The sequence below is a fragment of the Corvus hawaiiensis genome, chromosome Z, assembly GCF_020740725.1.
Source record: "Corvus hawaiiensis isolate bCorHaw1 chromosome Z, bCorHaw1.pri.cur, whole genome shotgun sequence".
Classification (NCBI taxonomy): Eukaryota; Metazoa; Chordata; class Aves; order Passeriformes; family Corvidae; genus Corvus; species Corvus hawaiiensis.
In genome coordinates, this window is record NC_063255.1 from 62281611 (window position 1) to 62309337 (window position 27727).

Sequence of the window (27727 nt, forward strand, 5' to 3'; positions counted from 1 at the left end):
ACACTTTGTCAAAATTTTTATTTCCTAATGGGTATTTTTTTCCTGCTTGAGCTCCTAGAACACTGTTCTGCATTTCAGAAGTCCTGTGTGATGATATGTTTTTCAGATTCAGACATAACTTGATGTGTTAACTTGATGTGTAACGTTTTTGTGCTTCCAGAGTAAAAAGGGGAACTGAAAAGTTCTGCAAAATGTATCTTTTCATAAATTATGCTTTTTGATTTTCCTGGATAGCTGAATGCATTTCTTTTTAATGTATTTCCTTCAGATACTGTGTCTTGGCTTTGGGGAAAGCAATATCCTATTTGAACACCATGCAAGATCTGATTTTATCCTTAGTAATGTCTCTGAGCAATGACTAGACTTAAAACAGTGTTTGAGATTCTTAGTCGTTTTCTATTCTTACTAAAATCAGTGGGATTCAAGAACTTTGTAATAAAGATCCTTGTCTTTGCCTTTGATGAGCATTCAGATCTGAAGAGTTTATTTTGATATTTACTGTAGACACAGCCAAGACCATGGACCTTGAATATGTAGTATCCTGTTAAACTTGCTGTACCTGCTGGCTGTTGTATCTAAATACTGATTTTTATTGCTTTCTGCCGTAGAGCCTAGACAATGTGAATGAGGGGAAAATGAGCAGGAAGAAAGCATTTTTCTTTTTTTCAGACCTGCAGATAAATGTTCAATAGAATTAAGATGTTCCACAGTTTGCTACCTAGCCTGTTACTGTACTTTTCCCCCTTCCTTTCCAAGTTCGTTGCTGTTCTTTAGCTATTAGAATTTTATGTCATTGTATGTGGGCATATACATGAGTAGCAAAAAAAAAAAAAAAAAGCAAAGAGGTTGGACTTCTTGCATTCTATTATTGACCTCTAGGGCTTACAGTAAAGTCTTCACAGTTGTGCTCATGGCTTTAAAAATAAAAAAAATCTCCAGATTGTGTTTTTGGACATCCTCTGTAAAATTCAGGGTCTATTCAAAAGGATCAGTACACAGTTTATGTTTTTGAGTATTTTGGCCATCCCCCTGAATTAGTCTGATCAGCCCACATGTAGTCTGATTTAACACAGGGCGTGAATGCAACCTTTTAATTTCCTTTATGCCTATTATCTTGAAAAATGGCAAAGAATTGACTCAACTCTGAGGCTAGTGTAAATACGTATCCTTTCTTCACAGCCACATACACCAAATTATTTGACTGAATTTCATGTCTTTCAGAATATACAGTTAGTTTTGCATGGTTGGAATCTTAATACTATTTTGTGAGTTTTTCCTCTGGTAAACCCAAGCTTAGTGGGACTAAACATACCGAGGTTGTAGTCCTATTTAGGAGAATTCTGACATCATGGGAACGATTGTGTCACTGTGCATGTTCCATATACTTTATCAGTTATAGGAATTGACTAGATTTTTTAATTCTTTGTCACAATAATTTTAAATATAAATTTTAGATTTCCAGCTAACTACTACAGAAGAAGCAACTACAAAGATGAAATGGCAGAGGATTATGGGTTCTAATTATGAAATAGTGGTAGGTAAATTTTGTTTACTATTGTTAAGTGTCCGTCTGTCCATCTATTATGTTGACAACATATGGATAGAAATATGTTTGTATTGTATTTGTTCCTTCATGTATAAAAATTACATATACGTTCCTTAGTATGTTGAGATTATTTTAATTACAGATTTTGAATGCAGATATGTATTTTTCTGTATTTTATCAAAACCATAGCAGACTCATTAAATTACTGTGCCCATGACTATTGTTTCACTGATTTTCTAGCTTCAGGAGGATAAATGTGTATTAGAGAAAAAAACAATATTTAATATTAACTTCAAAGCTCCCTTCATTAGCTACAACTTGAGACTTCATACCCATTCAGCATACTGAATAAATGGTGTAATGTAATGATGTAAATAATTCATAGAACATATACTGTAGATACAGATTAAACGTGGTATCTGAGTTTAGGAGATACTGCAAAATCATGTGTCATAGATGTAGTGTCTGCAGAAGTATGTATTATTAGATACATTGTTGTCATAAACAGTTCTCACTTGTATATTGCAAAGTGGCATGTGATCACAGAGTTAGTTTCTACCTGACTGTCCCCATTACATATGACAGTACTTCTGGTTTCTCACTTCTGGAATTTTGACCTCATTACATGTAAATTGAAATGGAAGGTAACAGATCTGGCTGTAAATGTGACAAGTGTAACCATTTCTTTGTCTTATTTTAGGTGGCTGTGGTTAACAAGTTTAGTGAAAGCAGTGGGTTAGGGATAAGTCTTGAAGCTACAGTGGGTCATCATTTCATCAGATCTATCTTACCTGAAGGGCCAGTTGGACGAAGTGGCAAGCTGTTCAGTGGAGATGAGCTGCTGGAAGTAAGATAAAATACTACTCTATCTTAGTCTGCATTCAGTAAGGTTTTTGAGCTGTAAGTTTCTTCTCATAGGTTATGACCATGGGAGTGATGCATATCTAACTGCATGCCAGTTAGTGGTTGAGTAGTCACTTCATATGTACTTACATATATTTATGTGAATAACTATGCTTATGTACATTTCTCAGCTGGTACCTGACTTTTCACATACAAACGTGAGTCTCTGTTGTGGTCTAAGCTCAGCTGGCAAGTAAGCACCATACAGCCACTTGCTCACCCACTCCACTCACCCCCAGCCTGGTGGGATGAGGAGGAGAATCAAAAATAAAACCTTTTAAGTGGAGATAATGGCAGTTTAATAATTTAAACAAAGTATAATAATAATGATAATAAAAAGGAAAAAAAAAACCCTCAAGTGATGCACAATGCAAGTGTTCACCACGTGCTGACCAATGCCAGACATTGTACCCAAGCCCTGATCACACACAGCACACCTTCCAGTTAACTCCCCAGCTTGTATACTGGGGGCATAATGCTCTAGGGTGTGGAATATCCCTTTGGTGAGTTTGGGTCACTTATCCCAGCTGTGTTTCCTCACAGCTTTTTTTGGTTTTTGTACCTCCTCAGTAGCAGCACATGAGACACTGAAAGTCCTTGATTCAACTTAGCAGCAACCAAAACATCAGTGTGTTATCGATGTTATTCTCATACTGAATTCAAAACATAGCGCTGCACAGCTACTTAGAATAAATTAACTCTATCCCAGCTGAAACCAAGACAGTCACCAAAAAAAGAATATATAGCAAAAGCATTAAGACTGGATGGGATTATCCCTATTCAGTGAAGGGACTAAACACCTAATTACTTTTCTAAATTATTTTCTTGGAATTAAGATGTGAATTTGGTTTACATAAATGCAAGAAATATGAAGCTACAGTGTATGTGGTGTTTGTAGGGTGACGTAATGGAATTTAAAAGACTACACATTCAGTTCGATGTGTACTTTGGTGCTGAGCACCAAGCTGAGTAGAATTTAAGGGTTGAAAGTGTCTATTAGCATGAGGATTTTTGTTGCTTTTATTTTACTTTTTTTTTTAATGAGGTGATAAGTGAGTTGGGATTTTCTTGGGCTTTTTTTACTCATTTTTGCTTATTGTACTTATAAATACTCTGTAGTTCTAACCATTGTGTATTTATTTATTGAGGTGAATCAGATCTCTCTGCTTGGAGAAAACCACAAGGATGTGGTCAGTATCTTGAAAGAGCTGCCTATTAAGGTGACAATGGTGTGCTGTCGTCCAGTAGCTCCACCCATCACTCAACCAGAAATACTAGAGAGTCTAAGCCTATCTGAGGTTCAACTCACAGAAAAGGTATTTTGTCTTTAAACAATCACTGAAAATGACAGTTTCCTTGAGAAAAAAACAGATGAAGTTCTACATGACTAGAAATATGTTCTAATATTTTTTAAACTGGAGCCAGACAAATAGGAAACAGCAAATAATGTTTATCAGCCATTTTTAGGCCACCAGAAGGTATGAATCCTGCCTGGTCATAGATAAAAATATTCTAGGATGTGGGGCTGTCAGTTTCTAAGTACCGTACTTTATGTTGTGTAGGTGAGATATAGGGGTATGGCAAGTTGAACTGTGTGTTCTTTAGAATCTGAGTGTATTTAATCTAGTTTTGAGCTTTGCTTTCTGGGTTCACATTGCACATAACTGTGTCTGCATTTATCGACTGACACTTCCGTCGCTCGTAAGTGCACAGCTCTGGGCAGGCTGGTGAACTAAACATGTAGGAACAGCACAGGGTGTAGTATACAAACCAGTAGCATTTGTATGAAAAGAGAAGCAGTTAACTGAGTTCCGAGCAAGGCACCAAATTCAGCTTATAGTTTCTAAACTTCTCTATGAAACCAAGTGAAGAACAGACTGAAGAACAGTCTGTGTATGTACATGTGTGTTTGTTTTTACTTTTATTAAATATTCTGACTACTACTATACTATACTGTCAGTATGATTATGTTTAATGAAGGCATATTTTAGACATACAATTTAATAACATATATTTCCTGTATATTTGAATGCATATACTAATAAAGTTTTTTGAAGTTTTTTGTTTGACAGAAATTCCATTTTGTAAATATTTTTCTAGTCAGTCATTTAATATACGTGGAGCATAAAGGATATTTGAATTTTGTGCTAGGTTTTTCAGAGTACATTAAATCTCCTGAGTGCACTTCTTCTGTATTTAGAGATATATCACCTATTTTTTATCTTGTTTTTTTTAAGCAGGGGTTTGTCTCTACAGATTCACAAGTCTTTACATTTTATTGGTGATTTTTTACTGTTTTTATCAGGGTCACATAGAACTTGGATTCATTGGCTCCTCAGACACAGAGGGAACAGTTTTGGAAACAGCCGATGAGGGTCAGAGTGTGGAAGAGGTGCAAAGCTCATCTTTGGCAATGTGGGAGACAGAAGTACAGCACATTGAGCTGGAGAAAGGGAGTATGGGGCTTGGATTTAGCATATTGGACTATCAGGTAACTTCTGCACTTCTTTGAATAGAGAACAAAGTACTTCATATTGTTTGGATCTTGCAGTATGTTCTATATGTTTTAAGGATAATTTTAGGCATTCCAGTAATTATATTACATATTCCTCTCATTATATTAAGACTGCAGATTCTAATGATGATGGTAATACTGGTTCAGAAAAACAGATAATCCATTATATACTAGGGTTTTCAGAAAGCTCTCTTCTAGTGACCCAGGGACAATGAATGATGTAGCCAGCATATTTAGGCATTTAGCCATGTATTTTGCACCTGCAGTGAGGTGTTTAGGGCAAGATCCAATAAAGGACTTAAATGCTTAAAGCAGGATTTACTAAAACCCAGAACTGTAATTCTGAAATCCCTTGCTTATCTGCTGTCTGTCGAGGACATGCTTAAACATCCCCATCATTTTGTGTTTGACTTCAGAATTCCTAGATATCTAAACTATATTTCTTGGTGTGTCCCAATAAACAGCTTAGTGCCTGTCTCTTGCCTTCACTTGGTCAGGATCCCAGAACAAATATTCCTTCTGTTCCCAGTTTTCCAGTGGATGATTTTTAATTGAACCTCAAGTAATTTCTCCCTGTGGTCTATGTAGGCTTTTGCTGAGCTGTTTTGTGGTGCTGTGGAATCAGGTCTCTGTCCAGATCTCTGTTGGATCTTGTCCCTAGGAGTATATGCATTTACATCTGGAGATCACTTCCAGGTGGAAATTACGGCCCCAGGGCACTCCTTAGAATTAACCTATGCCTTAGAGATTGCATTTGCGCACTGATAAGGAGAAGAGCAGTGTAGAGAAATAAGGTGAAGGATAAAGGCATAGTCAAGTGTCTTTTATGAATCAGTGACTACTCTTTAATATGTTGCTCATGATGCTCTGCAGTCAGACATCACAGATGAGCCTGAGTATTTGAAGTCCATGTCAGCACATGGTGAAACATATTTTTGCTTAAGCCTTTTCTGAGCATTAAGAAAAATGGTGGGTTCGTATGTGGTTAGTGACTGAATTTTGTTTATGGATAACAGTAGTAAAGGCTTGTGGGAAGTGCCTTAAATTGGTTAATATATTTTTCAAATGTGAGTTTGTCTTACAACTTTAGTCAGCTTTCTGAAACTTAGCTTTTTTTTTATGTTATAATATTTGTGTATTCTCATTTGTTGTCTCTTTTGATATGCAGTAAAAAAAATTCACTGTCACCGAAGTTTTGCTTTCTTATAAGACTGTGAATAATAAATTTACACTGAGATTTATATTGGTATTTTGCTGTTTCCATCAAATTTTCAATTGATTTCCAATGAACAGTGACTAAAGTTAGGAGAATTATGTTCATACTAATACATTCCTCATGTTTTATACAATGGCAGGCCTGTAGAAAAGTCTACATAATTTCTAACCTTAAGGAAGACTATCACATAGACTAGAGAGGCTTGTTTCTTTTTTTTTTTCCCCAAAAGTGTGTCAAGCAGTGCCTTCTAAAGTTACCGTGCAAGTATTTGTTGTTAAAATAGTGAGGAAGATGTCAGTGCTCAGGCTCAAGCACTATCTGCAGCACTGCTAGTTATTTCCACTTGTGAAGTGTCTTATTGCTCCATGGCATACTTTTTACTGCATTAACTGCCATCAGATGATAAGGATCTTCTTGATGTCCTTCCTTCCTTCCCTCCCTCCATCAGCACTTCTCTCCCATACCAGCTTTCACCAGTCTCCCTGTTCCTGTGGCTTTCTCATGTCACCTTGATGGTGTCCATCCTTTCAGATGTACATCTTGACATGGAAACTTGTTACAACTGTGTGCTGATTTGTAGATGTTCGTTTTTCTCTACCTTTGCTATCAGTAAAGCTGTTACATGATTACATTTTTTGGGGTTTTTTTCTGTTCATGCACTCAAGTGAACTGCATGTTGGAAGTATTAACATGATGTTCCTTGTGAATGTAGTTCTGTAAGAATCACACAAATATTTTGCATGTGTGATAGTTGTTATAGCAGAATCATATGTTCCTGTTACTAGTATTTGATGCTAGCTCTTTTTATAAAAATCAGTGTATTGGAGGATGGTCACTTAAAAGCAGTTTTCTTTCTTAAAAGCAAACACCACTTTGTTTTGTCTTGTTGATTGGAGTCCTGTATCGGTACATTCCTGTCTCATGTAAGTATTTGATTAGGCATGTGCAAGAACTTGCCTCTTGAAGAGTGCTTTCTCAGTTGAGCAAGATCATGAAGTATCAGTTATTGAAAAGAACTCCTTTGTCCCCAGTCTACATTGTTACATTTGCCACAGTCTACATTGCCCACCTGTGTCCTCAAACCTCTGAGTGTAAGGGAGGATGGCGTTTGCAACACCGCCATTGCAGTAAGAAGTATATGAATTTCTGATGTGTATGGACAACATTCTGCAATTTAGTAGTATTTTGTACTGGAGATACATGATGGAACATCACCTACAAAGGAGTAATAATTTTCATGTTTAAGAATTAAAAATAAGTGGAGGTCTAAATGTATGGACCATACAGACGGGAGGGTTTGCTCCTACTGAAGGTTCATCTGGAGGAGAGCAACACTTCTTGACACAATTCTGGTTCGTAAAAGCTCAAGAATAAAAATTCACCTTTCAAGATATAAAAGAGTAAAACAATGAAATCTTTTTCTTCCTTTATTTAATTAGGATCCTGTTGATCCAGCAAACACTGTAATTGTGATTCGCTCATTAGTTCCGGGGGGTGTGGCTGAGCAAGATGGCAGACTTCTTCCCGGAGATCGGCTTATGTTTGTCAATGATATCAACCTGGAAAATGGCAGCCTGGAGGAAGCAGTGCAAGCACTGAAAGGAGCCCCAACAGGAACAGTTAAAATAGGAGTTGCAAAACCACTGCCTGTAAGGATTTGGGAATTCAGTGTGTACTTATCATGTCATTCAAGCTGGTACATACTGGTCCTGACTTCTCCATACATTTTGTGTGTTTTGGGGTACACCTGGGTGGCCCAACTATTGTCTTGCATGTAGGAGTGGCTTGGGTAGTGTATGGCTGGTGTAGTGTTTGCAGGACCTAGCACACCTGTCTTGCAGCTGAGAGAACAGCAAAGCACCTTGCAACCAGCAGAGTCTTTCAGGGCTGAAAGTTGACAGGGATAATATTGTACGCTGTACACTTTACATAGTTCTCTGAATGTGTGAGATGGTGACATAAAGTTGTTTTTATTTGATTTGCCTGGAATTTACCAAATCCTTTCCTTTGCAGGGTATAGTATTGTTACGCCTGTTATGCTGCTCAGAGAGGGTGTTTGATTTATTCTGGGTGGTGTGTGGGAGAAACAACAAAACTTTCAAGAGGTTCAATAACAAACTTTTACTTACAAGCTTTATAACATTAAGGTAGAAAAAGGTGCTTGGCAAATTTTAAAATGTAGGCATTTTGGTTAGAAATGCAACACTATAAAAGCATAAAAGTAATACTTTAGGAAAATGTATAAGGGAAAAGAAAGAGAAAGGATGAGGGTAGAAAGGCATGTAGTCACCACCCATGGATCCAGTGACAAGACTTGATTGTTGTGATTTTGATGCCCCTTGATTGTTGTGATTTTGATGCCCCTTGTTTGAACCGCTGGTCAGAGTCTTGGTCCATCAGGGATAGGGGAAACCCATGAAACACAAAGTTCAGTGGGTTAGTATACACTTAGGCTGGATGAGAATGTCCAGGTCCAGGTACTTCCCCTGGGATGGAAAGTTCTGCACTGTCTCATGTAACACTGTAGATCACGAGGCATTTCTAGAGTCTTTGATGGTTTATGACACCTAAGATATTACAGCTTCCTTTCAGGACCACATAGTTTAGCCAATTATAGCCCATGACAAGGCATGAATACCTTCAGCATATGCGTGAGTGTCTTGGCACTTCTCCAGAGGGGAGTTTTCACACCTGAGCCACTTGTGTAATGGGCATGATAAAAAGCACTATCCCACCTCACAGGATTTGCTTTTTACTAGCTTATTCCCTTATCTGGCTCAAAACCCAGCTTGCAGTCTCTGGTCGTGTGTGTGTACACTCTCTGCGTCTGGGTGATTATTTTGTGCCTGGTCAACAAAGCACTTGCTGCTTCTGTAAGTGTTTGACTCATTGACCACTAGCGTTCCAGTCCCTCACAAGTATATATGCAATATTGGTATTCATACAGCACACTTTGTTTATGTAATAGTGTGTAGTCTTCTGTTTGTATGCATCTATACAGCTGGTTATTTCCGGCTTGGCTTTAGAAGATAGTCTGTAACAATTCAAAAAAGGAAGTTGAAGGAGACCTGTGGTGGCTGAGATAGTGTATCAGTAAGAATGCTAGTGAACTAAGGTCTCTGATGGGTTAAATTCAAATCAGTAGAATGGCGTTAATTCATACATATGGGGAAGATACCTTTCTCTGTATTAGTAAGCCCAAGCACAGTTTTAGGGGTTAATTTTTGCTTTTCAGGAGTTGATAATCTTGTAATCCTTGTGGATGTAGATACCAAATTTTCATTCTTAGTAGATCTTTGCGGAGAGAGTGGGAGGGAATGGCTGTAGTTTAAGTTCCCAGAAACTTTACTTTTCGTAGTAGGAGAGTATGTTTTAACCTGCTCTGTTAAATTATTTTTTTTATTGGAGACTCCATCTTAATTGCAATCAAAAATTGCATACTCTAGAAGATGTCACTTAAAAAAAGAGAAAATACATGGGGGTTTTGTTTCTGTTCCCAAAAGTTGTAAACATAAGGCAATACTTCAGTATTTCCTTTGTTATGCTTGCCAACTAATTTAACATTGCAAATAATCACTGCTTTTTTTGCAGTACTGGACAAAATGCACCTACTAACAAATTATGTTGGAAAAAGCTATTGGTTTAGAGTCAGAATTATGTTTTGTCCTCTAGAGTCTGGCAGATACAATTGTAGAACAGAGAGTGCCTGCAAACAAGATTGCTCTGTGTCTAGCAAGGTTATAAAGACCTTTGCTACTAGGCTCTTTCTCTGTTGGCAGCTGTGGCGGCAGTTTTAGTATATCTTTATTAAGAACAGAAACTGAAAATGAGCTTAGACTAAGTTGTGGGATCTGTGGTATACCTGGATAAGCCTTTTTTGTTACTTGGGGTTACAGAATGAGGTGTGAAGCTGAATCAATTCAGGTAAATTTGAAAAAAAAAAAGTTGTCTCTTTACCTACTGAATACTATGACTGTGGTTGAAATGAACTCTTTGCTGCATTTGGAATCCATCTGCCTTTCTAAACAGCCCCCTGCCCCCCTTGCAGAATGCACTCTGCACCTCCTGTGTTCAGGCCACTCATCCGACTCAGAGCTTCGTTCTTTCTGCAGCTTTCACCTGAGGAGGGCTATGTCTCTGCTAAGGAAGATTGCTTTTTCTACACTGCCCAGTCACTTGAGGAAGAGGGGCCAGCTGATGCAGCCCTCTTCCATGCTGAGCTGGCTCTGGTTAGTGGCCCAACTTACCACAGATTTCTTCAGTCTTTGCATTTTGTAGTGAAAGGAGTTGCCTTGTCACTGTCCAGTTATTACTGCTTATTTTTTAGTGTTTGCTGTCTTTACGTTACTCATCCACCGTAGGTGGGATAGATCCTGACATTGTAGAAATTGGCATCTAGAGACTTCAGCTTTTTGCATGAGCTGTGAATCTGGCCTATGATATATTAATTACTGGGGGGAAAAAAACATACTTTGCTGATGTTTTCAAAAGTGCATGGCTATCCTTGCATCCACTTGTCCTTGCATGCACTGAGCATCCTTTTGGAAATCTCACCTTTTTTAGCAAAATGTTCATGTGCTTATTCTTCTGTGTATCGTAATACATCACTTCTTTACCATGGAAAGATTTTGATACTCCCTTTTTGCATGTAATCCAGCTTTACAAGGAGCGCTGTCTTTGAAAGCTGCAAATACTTCCTCCTAATAATATTCTTCAGCCTTCAACATCAATCAGTGATTATGAGATTTACAAGGTCAAAAGGTGTTCACTTGTACAAACAATGCGGCTTACCTGAGCATTCAGTGCCTTACATAGCCCAGAAGTTACCAATAAAAACTCAGATTAAAAAGACACAGGAAATAGGGCTCTACAAAAAAGCAAAAAATCCGCCAACTCCTCCTCCCGCAAAATAAAAAAAAAACAACCCAGAATAGATATGTATATGTATGTATTCTAAGTGTGAATCCTTATAGTTATTTTTCTGGTCTGGATCTAATGTTGAAATTATTAGGCCCTTATTTTCTGGGGACTTGAGCAGGGAAGCAGTTTCTAAGCACCAGAACTTAGTTCACTACAGAAAAACTCAAAACTAAACAAAAACCTGAAATGTGTCCTGTCAAGGTGAAAATCTCTGCATTACTGCTTCCAGCATATTTGCTGTTTTTTCACATTTGCAGATGACAAGCTGGCTTATTAACTTCCCTTTAAACAGACTGCATGTTTTTAATTCTTCAGTTTGTTCCCTTTAGCAGTTAGGTAATAGTGTTTGTCTTGCTCCATTCATTGAGAAGAAGCATGAGTTTTATATTCTAAATGACCTTTAATTAAAGATGTGTTGAATTGATCAGATTAAAACTATCTAAAAATTTGACTTCCATCTGTGGTTCATATTTAAAAAAACTTGTGAAAAAAAGCAAGGAAAATACATGACATAATAAAATTGTCAATCAAGTTTGTCAGTTTCTAATTGAATGTGCAAAATAGGAAACTAAATGTGCAGTCACCCAGCTGAAGATACGTTTTCAGAGTGCACATATGAGATAATTCTTTTTTGTAGACAGATCTGTACTCAGATTCTACAGATCTGTCCTGAATTTTCACAATACTTTTTTTAGAGCATAGCTTTGGTAAAATAAATATGCATTTTCCAGAAGATGAGCTGAGAGTAAGTTACAGCAAAGAAGCAGTTTGGATTAGTAGTTAAGTCTTCAGGCTTGAAATAATTAAAAAAAAAAATCCTTTTTACCCTGAAAAGGAATCAATATGTTGAATTACTGCAGGCAATTGTTGCTATTGCTATAATGAATTCATAGTATGATGAACGACAGGGGCTGAAAAACAAGTTAGTCCCATCTCTGTAGGTGGGTGCACTCATCTGCTTCATACAAGTTTATTATACGGGCATGGCTCTTAACCCAGTGATCATTTTTGTTGGCCTACACTATGTTCTTGAGCTCTGCTGGGGACATAAAATAATAATCAAAGTGTAGTATATAAAGCACCATAAATTAGGATTTTTAGGGCTTAATTTTATTCTAGTATTTGAAAGAATATGAGTCTTGGGAAAAATTATGTTTCATTAAAAAAAAAAAAAGGCAAAAATACCCATGAACTCATGTCTATGTCTGAAACTCTTCTAAAAATTTTATTTCTCATAAATAAAAGAGAAATAGAAATACAGGAATGCCCATAGTAATCTTGTTGTCAAAACCAAAATAATTTAAAATCTAATAAAAATATAATGTAATGATTTTTTCATATAAATGTTCTGTAAAGCACTGCAGTTTCCAGATGATTGTTTTTAAAAGCATATAAAAATAACTGAGCCTAAGAAGTTGAGTCAAGTGAACATTCCTGACATGTGGCACTAAGTAAAGCTCATTATTTTTTCCATGCTAATGTTTTTAAAAGAAAATTAAAAAGAAAAGAAAAAAAGCCCTAAAGAAATCAAAATATTGACACCAAGGACTACAGCAGAATTCTCCCAATGCTTTATACTTCTATTAATAGGCATGAGCCTGCCTCAGCCCCGCAACTTCCTCTGGTTCAGACTCTGGCTTTACTTCAGATATTCTTTGCAAGCTTTGAAGTTGTGGTAATACAGATTATTACTGGAAGCAGAAAATTTTCCTACTGCACTGTGCAAATGTAATTTCAATCTAAACACGGAATACCAAAAAAAAAAGAAGAAAAGTATCAGTATGTAGTGGCTGGTGTGCATGTGTTTGGAGCTTATGTGGTATGATGGCAACAGCCTGGCTGATTGAATTGCTTTTGTTGTTAGGTGGACTCTGGCGAGGCAGATCTAGCGGATGAGTCCACCTTTGAATCACAGTATTCTCTAGAGAGAGACGTCTTCCAGGATTCAGTGACAGCTCTGCATGACAGCGCCTGTAGCGGTGAGGTGAACGACAGCTTTTCTCTTCCATTATCAACTCCAAAGGTAAAAATGAGGATGGTTTTATTGATGGCAAACTTTAATTTTAAGTGTGAGCAGGCTGTATTATCAGATATAAATGTTTTGTGTCATCATGGATCAAAATGCTCTATTTGTTACAAAGTTAAATTTTTGTTTAGAGTAATGCTGACGTCTTGCAGATGTCTTTGTTGAAGAGAGAGGCAGATAGGAGGCACAAAGCTTGGATTTTTGCTAGATAAGGCATGATTTAGCCAGAGTATGGTGAGGTGTTTGTAGTATTAAAGGTGTGGTGAGCAGTCTGCTAGAAAAATATAATTGTCATTCAAAGCATAGTAAAGAGTGGTAACACAAAATGACTGTTGCTCTATGGTATTTTAGTATGAAAAGCAAGAGTAAATTTTCATCCTAAGTTTTGCTTTTGTGCTTCAAAATTAGTATGTTTCTGTGGTTTTGAATGAAATTTTCATAATGATGCTGTAATTAAATATGTATACATCAAAACTCTGCTAATAATTTTTATTTAAAGCAATAAATGAATATTTATTTAACAGTGTTAAGAAGACCGGTAGCTTTTTTTGGTTCTTGGTCACATACTCATAATGACCTGATTGTGTTTTGTTTCTTTCCATGGTTTTCCATATTCGTTTTTTCTTTTAAATCTTTAGATTTATTTCACTAACCTAGAGCCTTCCAATTCCATTCTCCTAGCAGTCATCATTGAAAACCACTGGTTTTCCAGTCTGTGGTCTTGAGTAGAGTAGCTGCTGCTTTTTCGGCCACACCTGAGCTGCAGTAACTGCCGTTAACCTTTCTGGAATACATTTAGCCCTTATGAGAGGCTGGTTGGAAAGCTAGATTCATCTTCTAATGGTTTCTCCTAATCCACAGAAGAGCACATCTCTGCTGTGCCAGTGGGACAGCTTGCATTGTTTAACTCTGTAATTGTTACTTAAATGGGTTATGCATTTTACATGCTTAGAAGCATTTTGTGAGATAGAGACTGGATCTACATTATGTAGTACATTGAGGCTCTAGAGAGTCTTTAGTTATTTTCAGTAGCAACTTAAAGATAGCTTTGGTTTACATGTTCTTTTAAAATGCCACGGTCCTGATTTTTCAGTGTTCATCTCTGTATACCAGTATGAGGTGAGCATTAAGTTCTCATCAAGTAACATATTCGTGGTTCACAAAACAAACATAGTGGGAAAATCTGTTCATTAATGAAGACTTTTGAAGCAGGTGAAATGGAATAAAAATTAAAACAGCACTACTTGATGCTATGAGGAATGCAGAGATATTTCAGTTATTTCTGGCTGCAGGGCAGTTGGCAGGTTCTGAGTGTCACTTTGGTGTCACATTTAAAATAGATGATGAAAAACATACTTAAAATGAAGATGCTCTAGTGAGGCCACATGTTACTATAGTTACAAATTCCTGAAATTGTGTTATTCTTAAAAAATTACAGCACTGACTTAAAGTGAAATAAAAATAAAAACAAGCATATGATGCAACTCTTAATATGTATATATGACATATGAAATAAATGGTTAGTATAATCTGATGCTTGTTTTCACTGGTCTGGAAATGGATACACAACAGAGTAGATGTCCAAGAAGTATTTGAAACCTTGTAAAATAATTTTAATAGATTATAGTACTTGTGTTCTTTTCTCAGAAAGGTAGAAAATTATGTCATTGATTATATCATACAGATTAGTTGTATTTAGGCTTTGCTCAATTATCTTCTCAGCTGTTACTTAAACTACTTATTTACTTGTTAGGCTTTTTTGATTCTTGTCTGGGGACAGAACAAGCATGTATGCACCTCATGAAAGTTGACAAAAATGAATTCTATGGCTCTTGAGACAAAATGTTTCAAAATATCCCCAAATCCTGGGAATCTTTCCAACTTTTTGAAAAAAGAATAGAACAATTAATAGGACCAGTGGATAACAACTAAGACAGATAGAGGTAGTTGTTTCTGACTACTTTTTTTGCATTTCAGAGAAAAATCCCTAATACTGATACAGAGCCTGTAAGTCTAACCTCTGAGTCCTCAATGTATCTTTTTAAAATCTAATGGCATACATGTTTTTAAAATAACTTACTTTAAAAGGTCAGCTAGAGAATATTTGAAGGTTTTTTTTCCAGAATATTGTGATTATTGAAATCCCTTGAAACATTTCAAAGGCAGCACCTCAGAACTGTGGAAGTCTAAACGAATGTGTAGAGAACTTAGTCCTGGTACTGCAGCCATAATTGTTAGATTTGCAATAAGTATTATCCAGTAATCTTCTGTAATTGCATTATTGTATTTCATTGTTGTGACACTTCAAATCCCCCATATTCACTTTATGCTGAGGTTTGACCAAGTTTGTACTTGTCACTCTTTCTGAGAAAGAGAAATCTTAATATGTTTCTGCTCAGTTAAATGGATGATTACGTTGCATTCTTATGTCTGAGCTGTATGGAATTCCTCTTTTCTTGCTAAGTGTGCTGAAAGTAAAGACATTGGTCTTGCAAAGTTCTTTCACCTGAGAAAAACAATTGGATGCTTGAATTTTAAAAACTTACTGGAATTATGTCTAGTATGAGAATGTGTAAGTGAATGTTACTTTGCTGAAGTTAGTAGAAAGTTATTGAAGAGTACCAAGTTAGAGTTAGTAACTTACTTTACTGATTTCTGGTATTATAAAGCAGAAGAAATTGTTTAAGAAATCAAGTTCACTGTATAGTAGAATGAATGCCTGTCGGGAATTGCAGATGAGGTTGATCTTACTGATCTTACAGCAGTATGTTTAAATTCTATGAGATTAGTTTTTGTTTAAGGTTTTAGCATGATATGTGGTTTTGAATTATACTACAAATGAATGGTAATTGTTCACTGTCTCCTGTGTTGAACAGTCTGTTGGAGAGGAATGCCCAAATGCTGCAGCTGATTTCCATGTATCTGAGAAGAATCTGTACAACATGAATCTGGATCAGAGACTGAGAGATGAAAAGTCTGTAGTGGACTGTAGCCTGGAAACTGCAAGTGATTTAACTAAAACAGATCTTCTGACTCTGGATGTTTCGGATATCAACCAAAATGAAAGTGAAAATACAGCAACATGGACAGGATCTCAGACAGCACCAGAAATTGTACTAAATATAAGCCTTGCTACTACCCCACAGCTTGATCCCAATGAAAAAGTAGTTATTTTCCTTTTTTTTTTTGATAATAATTTAAAAGCGTACAGAAAGCCTGTAATTAGGCCAAAGAATTCCGTACAGAAATTGTCACTGGCCAACAACCACATGTAGTTCTTTGATTATTAATGTCCTTCAAATGTGTGAGCTCACATCAAAACTTCGGAATTTAGACTTTTCCAACAGGGCGTAATTTCTGGCATCAAGATAGAATTTTCTCAGAGCCTGGCAGTACAGGGGCATATACAAGTCTTCTAAGGCCTCACATCATTAGATACTGCTGGACCGCAGTGTACCCACTGGGCAGGACACGGGAGTTTTTGTAGCCCTTGTTAACCTTCACAGGGGCATGAGTGCAAATAGGAGGCACATAGCTGGAATCTGGCCTAGGAAACCAAGGAGGAGTGGTATGAATATCCTGCATCATGGTGTTCTTGCAAGCCTGTGCAGTTCAGCTCACAAACTGACCTGTGATGCTGCCGTGTGCAAACATAATATTCCTTTATGTTTCAGTCACTGTGACATGTGTTTCTTATTTGTTCTGTTTAGTGGTTTATTAAGAAATGCTTAAAAAAGCTGCAATTTCATACAAGATTTGTTACTTAGTACTGGCAAATTGTCAGACATCTATGGTGAATGAATCTGAGGCCCTTGAATTCATCTTACTAATTTTGATGTCCCTAAATTAAAATCATGCTTTTTGGTAGATTTGGTATATTGCCTGAATGAAAACAGAAATCATGATGTTTGTTTGATCTTTGATGAACTGACTATACCAATGTGTATATAAGGAGTCTGACTTAATTATGTCCATGGCTTTTGTATAAGGCAAAAGTAGTTGAGATCAGTATGATGAATCATATTTTTATGTTGGTAATCTGAACTAATGTTATTTTTCCTTATGTTAGGATCAATTGCTTTTAATGGAAAAGAGATGCCCAGTATCTTTGGAGGGAAGTTCCACACCCCCAAATTCAGTCAAAAACATGTATGAGAAGACAATCACTATTGCAAAAGGCAATTCAAGCCTAGGTAAGTTAGCGGACTTTTTTTGTAACCTCTTCAGGAATATGGCTTTTGGTTTCCCTTGTATGTTTTATTGGTAAAAACTAAATATTTTCCATTTAGTGGGGACAGGATATTCATTCTTTGCTGCTCTTGTCCTTTTTGACTGTGATGGCACTGGATTCATTTGCTGTCGCTGTGAACACAAAAGTGAAATGTGCAGTCTCACTGAGAATTTATTTTCTCATAAAGGAGTTGAGTCTTTCCTAAATGTTGACAGAACAATTTTAATGCATTTTCAATGTCTGTACTAATACCGTGGACAAACAAGATACAGCCGAGGAATCCTGTAGACGAATATTATGGTCAAAGAGCTGCAGACGAGACTTCCAAGTAATTGTTAGCACAAAATGGTCTTGTTTCCTGAGGATGGTTAAAAGGGTCTAAACAAGCTGTTTTCTTCCTTGCCTCAAATTTGTACTTGAATCCAAAGTGCCTCAATGTTTCTGAAAATCATATTATTGATAAATTTAATAGGTATTATTTTTGGCTTAATGATACTATCATTTTGTAGTGAAGTTCAAAGTTTTTAGGTATGTGCACTCTGGAACTTCCTGAGCATACTGACTAGAAATACGTTTTGGAGTGAACACACACAACAGATGATAATGTTTTTCATTGTCCTATCCTGCTCCCTGGTGTAGCCCTGGGCAGTGTGAGGGGGAGAACAAGAACAGAACCCTCCAAGAACCCACACCGGGAAGGCTTTGTGTTGAAAGGCAGTGATGTGTCCCTCCTGTTCACGGCTTGTGTGTTCATTTGGTTAGATTTAGGTTCCTGGTGCTGTTTCTTCCAGCCAACTGCATATTCTTGAAGACTCTCTGGGATTGACAGGGCAGGACTTTGTGTCGGTGCTGGCTATTAGCAGTAACTCTTCAAGTGCTTTAAAATGGGCTGTCCACAGAACTGGATGTTTATAAACAGTCCCCAGTCGGGACTTCCTTGCTGTGCAGAGGTGGGTGTCAGTCTATTACAGCTGTGATGCTGTATTTCAGTGGGCACCTCGACCTGGAGTAACCTGCTTTCTGATGGCTGGATGCTTGGTCTGTGGCGTATCACCTTCATGAAACAGCCATCCTTCAAAAGGGCTAATTAAAGTCAGGGTTTTGAAAACAGAAGGATGTAGAAAAGGCTGATACAGGTATAAAGTTTATCTTTCATTGGGATGAGGTGCTCGGTTAACTACTACCTTTACTGGCCTCATTGCTAGGCTGTATCAAGTGCAGGTCACAATGCATTTTGGGGTACCTGGATTTTGTATAAAAAAGTTTTCTTTGCAATAAACTCTTCATTCAGTGGAATAGGTTTTCATTTATGTGTATGAGTATTTTAAGTGCAGTGAACATCAAAGCAAATTTCATATCAAGCATAATACAACATGAAAATACAGACTTGGGGCAGGGTGCATATTGCAGACATTGTATGCATGAAAAATAAGACTGGTCTTGATATGTACAAAGTATGAATGTGAATATTGCTTTCTTCTGGCTTTTGACTGTACCATTTTTCTTCCAGTCTGAGTGTGCTCTGGCCTGGGAAGCAGCCTGGGCACAGTGACCACTTTACGCACATGGCTGCTCTGCTTTTACCTTCCATTTTTAAAAAAGAGCTAAGTCAAGAACTATGAATGATGTTGAAAGCTGCAGCTGCATCAATTAAATAATTGAGAGTTGAGAACTGGCACTTCTTTTTTCCTTTTAAATGGTGTCACCCATAGTTTGCAGCAGCTCTTTAAAGACAGCCACAGCTGGAGCTTTAACATTTGGCTGTGATTATTTAAAAGATAAGAAGCACCCAAATGCAGAAGAGGAGCTGAAATGCCATTTTCCTGTGAGAAAGTTTTGGCAACTTTACAGTGGCATTTGCATTTTTAACCTGAAAATGTGGGTGTCCAAAGTGTGACACCAGCCTTCCAGATCTGTAATGATATCAGCATAGAAAAAGGGAAAGGGAGTTTGTTGTATGTATGTTTTTCTAAGGTGCTATTTCACTACCCTTGGTAATGTCTGTTACTGTCCTAGCTAAACAGCAAAGTTAGGTTCAGAATTTCAAACCACATTTCAGAAAAATAAAATGGTTTTTATGAAGCAGTATTAAGATAGTGGAAGTCCACTGGGTGGACTTCAAGGGTCCCAGCCCTGCCTTTCACACTGCCTTAGTGAAGAACAGTTTTTCCTGAAACCATTACTAGGGTTTGTTTCATGATCACCGACTGCCCTGAAGGTAAGTGACAACTCATGTGTGTAAGAACAGTCACAGTGACACATGAAGCCCATCATAAGTCAGTCTGTATGGGTTCCCCGTGGGAGAAGAGGGACAAGAGCATTTCTGTCTCATTTCCCATTACTGAAAAGAAAGAGGAGTTAAAGCATGTATAAATATTGAGAAGCAGTATTCTGCTGTGCCAGAGGTAGGATACTGGTTTAAGTAAAATATTGGACTGTATCCATTAGCAGTATGCAGACTTTCACAGAAGTCAGGATACTCTTCTGGGTCTAAGCTATAGCCCACATAGGAGAGCCGGAATGCAGTCACCATGTCAGTGGGATCTAATTCACACTTTCTGTTGAAAATAAGTGTGTATTTGTTTTCAGCCTATTAATTACCTGTTTAATCATTTCACCTTCTTTCCAAAGAGAGTTGTCATAAACGAAAGTAAAATGTGTATAAACCCAGTGAACCATTAGCAGAGTGGAGACTTTAAATGGTTTTAAAGCAATTTTATTATCTTTCTTATTTTTTGCTTTAATTTCCACTGTCCCAAATTTTTTTGTATTGAGCTGAGTATGTGAAATGACAACAAGGTAAAGCTACTGTGATTGTGATTTGTAATTGCTATCTCAAAGGGTGAGACTAAGAGCAACATTTATAGGCTTGGTGATATTGATAGGTCAGCTGACTTTTCCTTTCCCTGTGCCCCAAGTTACATTTCTTTATCTTGACACCCAGAGCTGTGGCTCAAAGACATTAACTGTTTCATGTGTTTTTTGTATAGGGATGACAGTAAGTTCTAATAAAGATGGTTTGGGAGTGATAGTTCGCAGTGTCATCCATGGAGGCTCAATAAGTCGTGATGGACGGATTGGTGTAGGGGACTGCATCCTGTCCATTAATGAAGAGTCAACCACTAACTTAACCAATGCACAAGCCCGGGCTATGCTGAGACGACATTCACTCATTGGACCAGATATAAAGTAGGTAAAACTAGATGACGAATTATGGTAGGAAAAAGCTAATAATAATTTTTTTTTTTTATTTATGCAAGTATTTTAAATGAAAATTTTGTTATTTCACATGAATTTACTGTTAAGATGCAGCTTCAGATGGATAATTCACCTTCAGATTACATTTCCAAGGCTTTCAAAGACGAGATCACTTGTATGAGAAGCTTCAGATGTTCTTAGAAATTACTGTCATGAGTATCATCATCATTACTGCCCTGCCCAGTTTTATGAAAGAATAGGATTAGTCAGAATTTTGCATTCATAGTATGACTCTTCTAAAGAAAGTAACAATTTTCTCAAGATGTTTGTGATTCTTGAAGGTGGACTGTCCTGGCCATTGCACAAGTGATTTAATTTGATTTTTTAGTGAGTTTTGGTTTTAGCTGCCAGATAGAAAGTATGAAATATTATGTTAATGCAGAAATTAATGCTTAAAACATTTCAGTACCTCTGTGACCAACAGTAGAAACACTGTTTTGTGTAGTTACTTCCAATTTTTTATTAGTACATATGAATGAGCTGTTGCTCATGTGCATATGAATGAGCTCTGCTCTTGGTAGTAGTAGTTTTAAACTTCCAATAATTAATACAAGTTTTGAGAAATCCACTTGATGAGAAAGTTTCTTCCTCTCAAGTTCAAACAATTTACAGAATTTTAACTCTGCCTTAAGGTACAATTCTACCTAGCTGCTGTGGCTGTGTAATTAACTTTGCCCACAAGCACCATGTAGAAATGAGGCTGTTCCTGAAGTTGTGGGTGAAGCTGTAGACACACCAAAGCTGGGTTTACAGCTTCAAAACCTAGTGGCTGTTTTCTCTGTTTAGCCTGTGGTTACATTGATTGGGTCAGATATGCAAATGGGATTAATGGAGTTGTTGGTAATAAAAGCCTCTACTTATTTGAGAGGGTGGCCTTGAAAGAATCAGTCCAGTCCCAGTGTGGTTACAGATAACTGTGGTCAGAACTGAATTCAGAATGGACAGCAGGGCATTCCATACTTGCCCAGAAGTATTCTAGTTTGGAAGAGACCTAGTGTTTTGGGAACAGGTGGGCAAAGTAACTTCACTGTGGGTGGTAGGTTTACTTGCCTGCCCCACAGCTGTCATTCATTTAAGATTATGATTTAATGTAAGCCTATTTAAATAAAGGGATATGCTCATATAATGAATTACATTGTTGTCAGTGCTGTCAGGAATATAAGCGAGTCAGTGTTGATGAAGTGTGACATTTTTTACTGTAGGCTTCCAAACTACAACTCCAACTGTCATGATTGAAATCGGTTGTATGTGTTTGCATGTCTGTGTGTATCTGCTTAGAGACACAAATGCTTCAGCACCATTTTTCTATGAAGAGTGTTTTCTTAGTGCTGTTGTTACATGATCAAATATAGATGTGTTCATTATTTGTGCTTATCCTTTATAGCTGCTGTATTTTATGCTGTGTGACTACAAGTTTTGTTTTGTAGTCGTATTCTTTTGCAGATCTGTTGGAAATACTAAAATCTTGCCTTGGATGTGGATATTTAGATTTTCCAGAGAAAAATGCATCCCGTTTCTGAAAGATATTGCAGAAAAGGGGCAGTAGCTGTTCTTACTCTTACTCAAGATTTTTGTCTTTTGCTTTGTATTTATGTCTTTGTTGCATTCCTATAACAAGTTTTAAAGTGAAGCCAGCTTCTCCACTTCAGAAACAGAAAGACTAAATCCTTCAGTAGCTTCTAAAGGAGTCTTGAAAGGAAAATTACAGTATTTTTGGGGCTACGCAGTTTTGTTATAAAACTATTCAGGATAATGAAACTTTTCTTTAATTTTTAACTTGCAGGAACATTACAGGATCCCAGAAAAATATTATGATATAAACATGTGGGTAACATCCCAAATCAGAAATTTGGAGATGAGGAGCTTCATGTTCAGATAGTTCTTCATTTTTGCTGAGAAGGATATACACAAACCTCCCCTGCTCCCACCTCCCCCACCCCCCCATATTTGTCAATTTAGAGCTAATGGGGCACATCACCTTGCAGCATTTGTGATTTAAGGGCCAGCTTTTCAAAGATTTAAGTTGAATCTCTTTGGTGTCTTATTTGGAAAACAAGGATATGCTAACACTCAGACGTGATCATATAGATATCATTCCTCTTAGTCCTTACTGCAAAATTTACCCCTTAACTTTTAGACTGAGCTTTTTTGGAGTAGCAGGGTTCCCCAAAAAGTGATTAAGCAGAAGTATTTTGCTTGCAAAACTGTATTTCAAGCAGTGGCAAATAATTTGCAGAGAAAACACAAAGCCGTTCTTACTGGCCATGTAAAGGCATTGTTTAATTTTATTAAAGGAAATTTGTTTTTGAATAGTTCAAGAACCAGCAATCTGAGTTTCAGAGTTGGGTATTTAATTTTTTTCCCTCTTTGTGTGTGGAAAACCAGATGTGTAGCCTTACCAGAATGTATTCTGTTTCACTTCTCACTCTACCTTGCCAGGAGCTCTTATATTTCCGTAATAATAGCCAATGCTTTGTGCTCAGCAGCAGCTGCTTGTAACATCTGTCAGATAATTATAAAGCTGAATTAGAATTTACCTGACTAAACTGGAGGGATGAATTCCGGATCAAGAAATAAGAGAGATTGCAATTCCATTTTCCATGCGTCATAATAATCACTGCTATAGACAATAATAAAGAGCAGATGTTTTCTGGGTTAGATGTAGATGAAGTGGAGGTGGAATAGGACAAAAAAACAGAAAGGAGGAAAAAAAAGAACAGCTCACACTTCTACATCCTTAAATATGCCTCTCGCATTCATCTTGAGACATTGATATTAATTAACACCATTGTAAAAAGACACTGCATCATATGCTTCACATTCTAGATCTTCTCCAGCACCTGCTGATGATCAGGCCCTCTGTTATGTGTGAGTATTGGCGATTCAGAAACTCATTATGGCTCTGTGTTGCAACTTGTCTGTAAAATCATTCCATGCTTTTATGACATCAATAGTAATGTCAGGGATATATCCAGATATAGGTACATATTCTCTTTCTCCTCATGTATGTATATGTGTGCATGCACATGTGGCTGCACATGTGGATGTGTATATATTTTTTCTTTAATTAAAAAGGATATGACTGTGTGTGTATAATTGTATTATATATTTATATATGGCTTTAAACTTGAAGATTGGAGCATACTTTCTAAGTCTGGAATGAATATACCAGTATTTTAAAAAAATCATTGCTAATATTTTTTAATTTCATCTATGACAGCCACCCGAGGTGTGCTCAGAGCACGTGTGTGTGTTGTGTGTATGTGTACAAGGTTCACTTCTAGAATTGGCATGAGTACAATGTACTGATATCTGGATTAATCTCAGTGTCATATTTTCTGTGGCACTTACATTTTACTTCCTCATGTATGAAAAGGTTCAAATTGAACCTTAAGTGTTAATTACATTAATTTGTCCTGAGCATTTTCCATACTTTGTAATTTGATTTGTTGGTGTTTTGAGGTTTTGTGTGGCTGTTCAGTCAAGCATGTGATTAATGTTCCTCTGTACTGCATGCAGTGTTGTGTTTACAAGTATTTTCATATGTACAACCATTGGTGTTTCCATTGTCACTGCTTTAGTTGCTAGTGCATATCTCTGGGGGTAGGAGAAGTGGTGATAGCTCTCAAGAAAGAAAACCAGAACGCTTTTCTTTCAAGCTGTACAGCTACAAAAGAGAGAAAAATGGTTAAACCATGCATATACTTTCCTTTGAAATTGTTGAACTTTAATTTCTCTTGCAGCGAAGAAATACAACACGGAAGTGGAGCAGTCATTTACTTATATTCTGTCTTCTGTGTCTTCATCTCTGTTTTCTGGCTCTTGTTTCTCTTGCTGTCTTCCCTGTAACTGTATTAAAACAGTAACAGTCTGTTTTGCAGGTGAACTATTCAGGTGCCTTGATGGGGTTTTATTTTCACTTTACAGCACAAGGTTCAACAGTTGGTCAGAGGAGCCAAAACCATTTCTTGTTCCGTGCTTATCATCCCAGCCACAGTCTGAGCTGTTCAGGATGATGCTGAATGTCTTCAGACATCACTTTGACCTCTGAGTGAGCTCCAGTAGCAGTCCAGCAAGTGATGGATTTGATAACTGTGAGGTGTCTGCCCATGAGCACTAAGCAGGGAAAAAAACTCTTCAAAATCTGAGGTCTTTAATGCAGTGTGACCTTGCCAAGTGTCAAAGAAGGCAGGAGCAGGTTGAATGGCCTCTTAGCAAGGACTGCTTTCTGGCATATGTATTTCCTAAAAATGTAGTTTACCACAGAGGGAGCGTTTTTGGTAAAGCTTTTCATTTCAATAATAACATGCAAAACAGAGAGAGTAGGAGGACAGTCACATCAGTAATACAGGTATTAAGAGCAGCTAGGGAAACTTTTGCAGTTAACCAGACTTTGGAAATCATGAGCAAGATTCCATGTGGAATATAACTTTTCATGTATTTGACCCATGTAATTTGGTTTTCTTTTGTATGTTACTTTTTTTGCAAAATGCACGTGTTCTGGTTTATATTAGTGAAACAGCTGAAGCATTACAGAAATCTAGTTGTAGATAAGAATGAACATAAAAACATATTGAATGTTCCTTTGAGTGCTTTAAATTAGACTATTAGAACTGTAGCTAAGCACTAGAATAGAAATAATGTATTTTTCCAAAGAGCTTAAAATGTATCAGCTCCCAGTGAGATTATCTAAATTTTATTCCGTCCGTGGAAATCTATTATGTAATTCAGTTGCTCAATTTTAGATGCATATTTTAAAAATGGTAAAGCAAACTTTTCTTTGCAGTTCCTGTGCTGTACACAGCAAGTGAAGCTAAGGCATCTTTTGGGAGATGTTTCTAAGTAGCATTTAAAACTCTTTGAGAGCATTCTTTGAGTCATATCTTTTTAATATTTCAGTACAATGTCAGTTATTTAATCATGTAATGAAAAACAATAGGGTATCCCAGAAGTTGGAGTGCATATGGTTTGCCTCCCCCCTGAGATCAGCTGATCTCAAGTGCTCATGTATAAGGCAAGGACTATACACCCGTGGACCTTGGAACCCTGCGTAATTGTTTGCCTTGTGCTCCTTGCAGAAAAGGACTAGACAAGAGTTGATACATACTGGAGACTGTACTGTCAGAGTTACACTCTGCTGTATACATTCAGGCTGAATCTGGGCTAACCTTTTTCCTTTGTAGGAATGTGCCATTCTCCTTTCCACACTTCGAACCATAGCTTCCAGCTTCAGTTTAGCATAAAGAAGATTATCCAAGCCTTCTAGCCAGCAGAAACATTGTTTGCAGTTTTGGTTTCTTTACTGCATCTTTCTGTCAAGGGAAAGCTACATTATTTCCTACTTATTTTTATAAGTGATGAATGTTAACTGAATGAGTGTTACGTTTTCTTACATTGAAATGTAATTTGCAGATCTTACAGCTTGTGTAGAGGCAAGGTATTCTTGTGGGCCTACTGGATGAAGCTGCTGCATCAGCATTTGACCCATGGGTTTTGTGAGCATAATACTTTGCTGTTGTTCGACACACTTAGAGTTGGAGATGACTGAGAAATAGTAGTCATTATTTTTAAAAATTCTTTTCTCTCTCTCTTCTTGCTGTTTCACTTCTGGGTCTTCACAGAATAGTGCTGCATGCCTGTAGCATTTTCCAGTGCTAGAATGCCCTCAGGAAAGGCAGATAAGAGCTGGTGATGTTGTGCTGAGGGTTTGTTTCCTAGTGTATGTTAACTTCTCAGCACTCCAAAAGGAAAATATGTTATGACTAGTGGAGTAACACTTGTGTGTTTGAAAAAAGGCCAGTGCAGAACAGGGAGGAGATTTTAGAAAGAAGTAAAGCTGGTGATAATAAAGATTTTTAGAATGGATATGGATTTAGATAATAGGGTTTTAGAAATTTTCATAAAAAGAACTAGGAAGTTTCTTCTGTTCAGCACCCTAGGCACCTCCATACTGACCCTTTTTGCATGTTTCTAGATATGGTAGGTGTGAGAGGAGATAAGGAACATGCTTGGACACATACACAGATGGACAAATTAAGGTGGTCCTTACAACAATTTTTGGTAGTGTTTTAGACTGACAGCATTAGTCATATAAAAGTTTATTTACATTTCTTCTGATGCTTGATGTATTCAGCAGAAGAATACTGCAAGGCAGAATCAGTGGCAATCAGGGTGTGACAGAAAGGACATCAATCAGGAGTGATGGACAGGAGATGGCTCCATGTAAGAGCCTCAGACCCGAAAGTGTCTCTTCCCAGCAGCTTACACATCCTTGTGAAGTGGCCAAGACCATTTATTTTTCTTTTAGCCCTGTCTCTTCCATGGAGAAATATGTTATTTTTTCTTTTAACAGTGTGATGTTTGGCAAGACAGACTTTTTTCTGCCATTTTTCCATCAGCCTTACTTCTTGGTATACTTGAGTCTGATAGCTAAGCTGCTTAATGAACAACTGTAGGTTTTTAAAAAGACAAAGCATTGTTCAAGGAGGACTATCTAAGTAGCCCTGTTTATATGATGGTATATACCATGGTATCCTTTTGCCTCCCAGGTGGAAGTTTTTTTCTAAGGTACATTCTTCAAGCCTTAATCTTTTTTTCCCTCTTTATTTCACTCTTCCCAGTCTATTGGGCTATTTCTGTTTCTGGCATTCAAACATCAACTGGAGTCTCCACATCATTTGGCTGGTAAAACATGTCTGTCTGACTGTCCCAAACTGGTTGGAAGTGCATGAAGGCCTGGAGGAAGGAGTTGAGCAGGGGATTGGTACCTGTGGCATAGGTGGTGTGCTGTAACAGATTTATATGTCCAAACCCATGAAGTGTTCTTCACTAAAAGCATAGAAATCTAAAATAAATACAAAACCACCCAGAAAAGCACAAAACCTCCTACAGGCCAACTTCCAGAAACATTTTCAGCAGTCATTGGGGGTGGTAATGGTGCCTTAAACCTCGCAGATCCTTCAATGTTTGTCTTTGCACAAGGAATCTCTGTTTTGAATGAGGCTGGATTGTCCCTTGTTACATTCTTGTCACCGTTCAAGCACCATTTACTTTAATTATAAAAAATTATATGCTGTTCAGCTACCTAATTTGACTGTAAATGTGTACTTGTT

At 37.2% G+C, this 27727-nt stretch overlaps 1 protein-coding gene across 22 annotated transcripts in view; it reads left to right on the top strand.

The window, feature by feature from the left end:
- The window catches only part of MPDZ (multiple PDZ domain crumbs cell polarity complex component), a 101961-nt gene that overhangs the window by 32762 nt on the left and 41472 nt on the right, over nt 1-27727 (top strand). For 13 of the 22 annotated variants that reach the window (XM_048292782.1, XM_048292799.1, XM_048292781.1 and 10 more), the window contains exons 13-23: nt 1455-1534; nt 2247-2393; nt 3598-3765; nt 4755-4940; nt 7620-7829; nt 10293-10409; nt 12965-13123; nt 16003-16290; nt 17196-17319; nt 20348-20546; nt 23442-23483. In XM_048292782.1, the coding sequence (XP_048148739.1) occupies nt 1455-1534; nt 2247-2393; nt 3598-3765; nt 4755-4940; nt 7620-7829; nt 10293-10409; nt 12965-13123; nt 16003-16290; nt 17196-17319; nt 20348-20546; nt 23442-23483 (1720 nt within the window). The remainder of the gene's footprint in view (nt 1-1454; nt 1535-2246; nt 2394-3597; nt 3766-4754; nt 4941-7619; nt 7830-10292; nt 10410-12964; nt 13124-16002; nt 16291-17195; nt 17320-20347; nt 20547-23441; nt 23484-27727) is intronic. The other 9 variants (XM_048292787.1, XM_048292796.1, XM_048292798.1 and 6 more) reach the window with 3 other exon arrangements.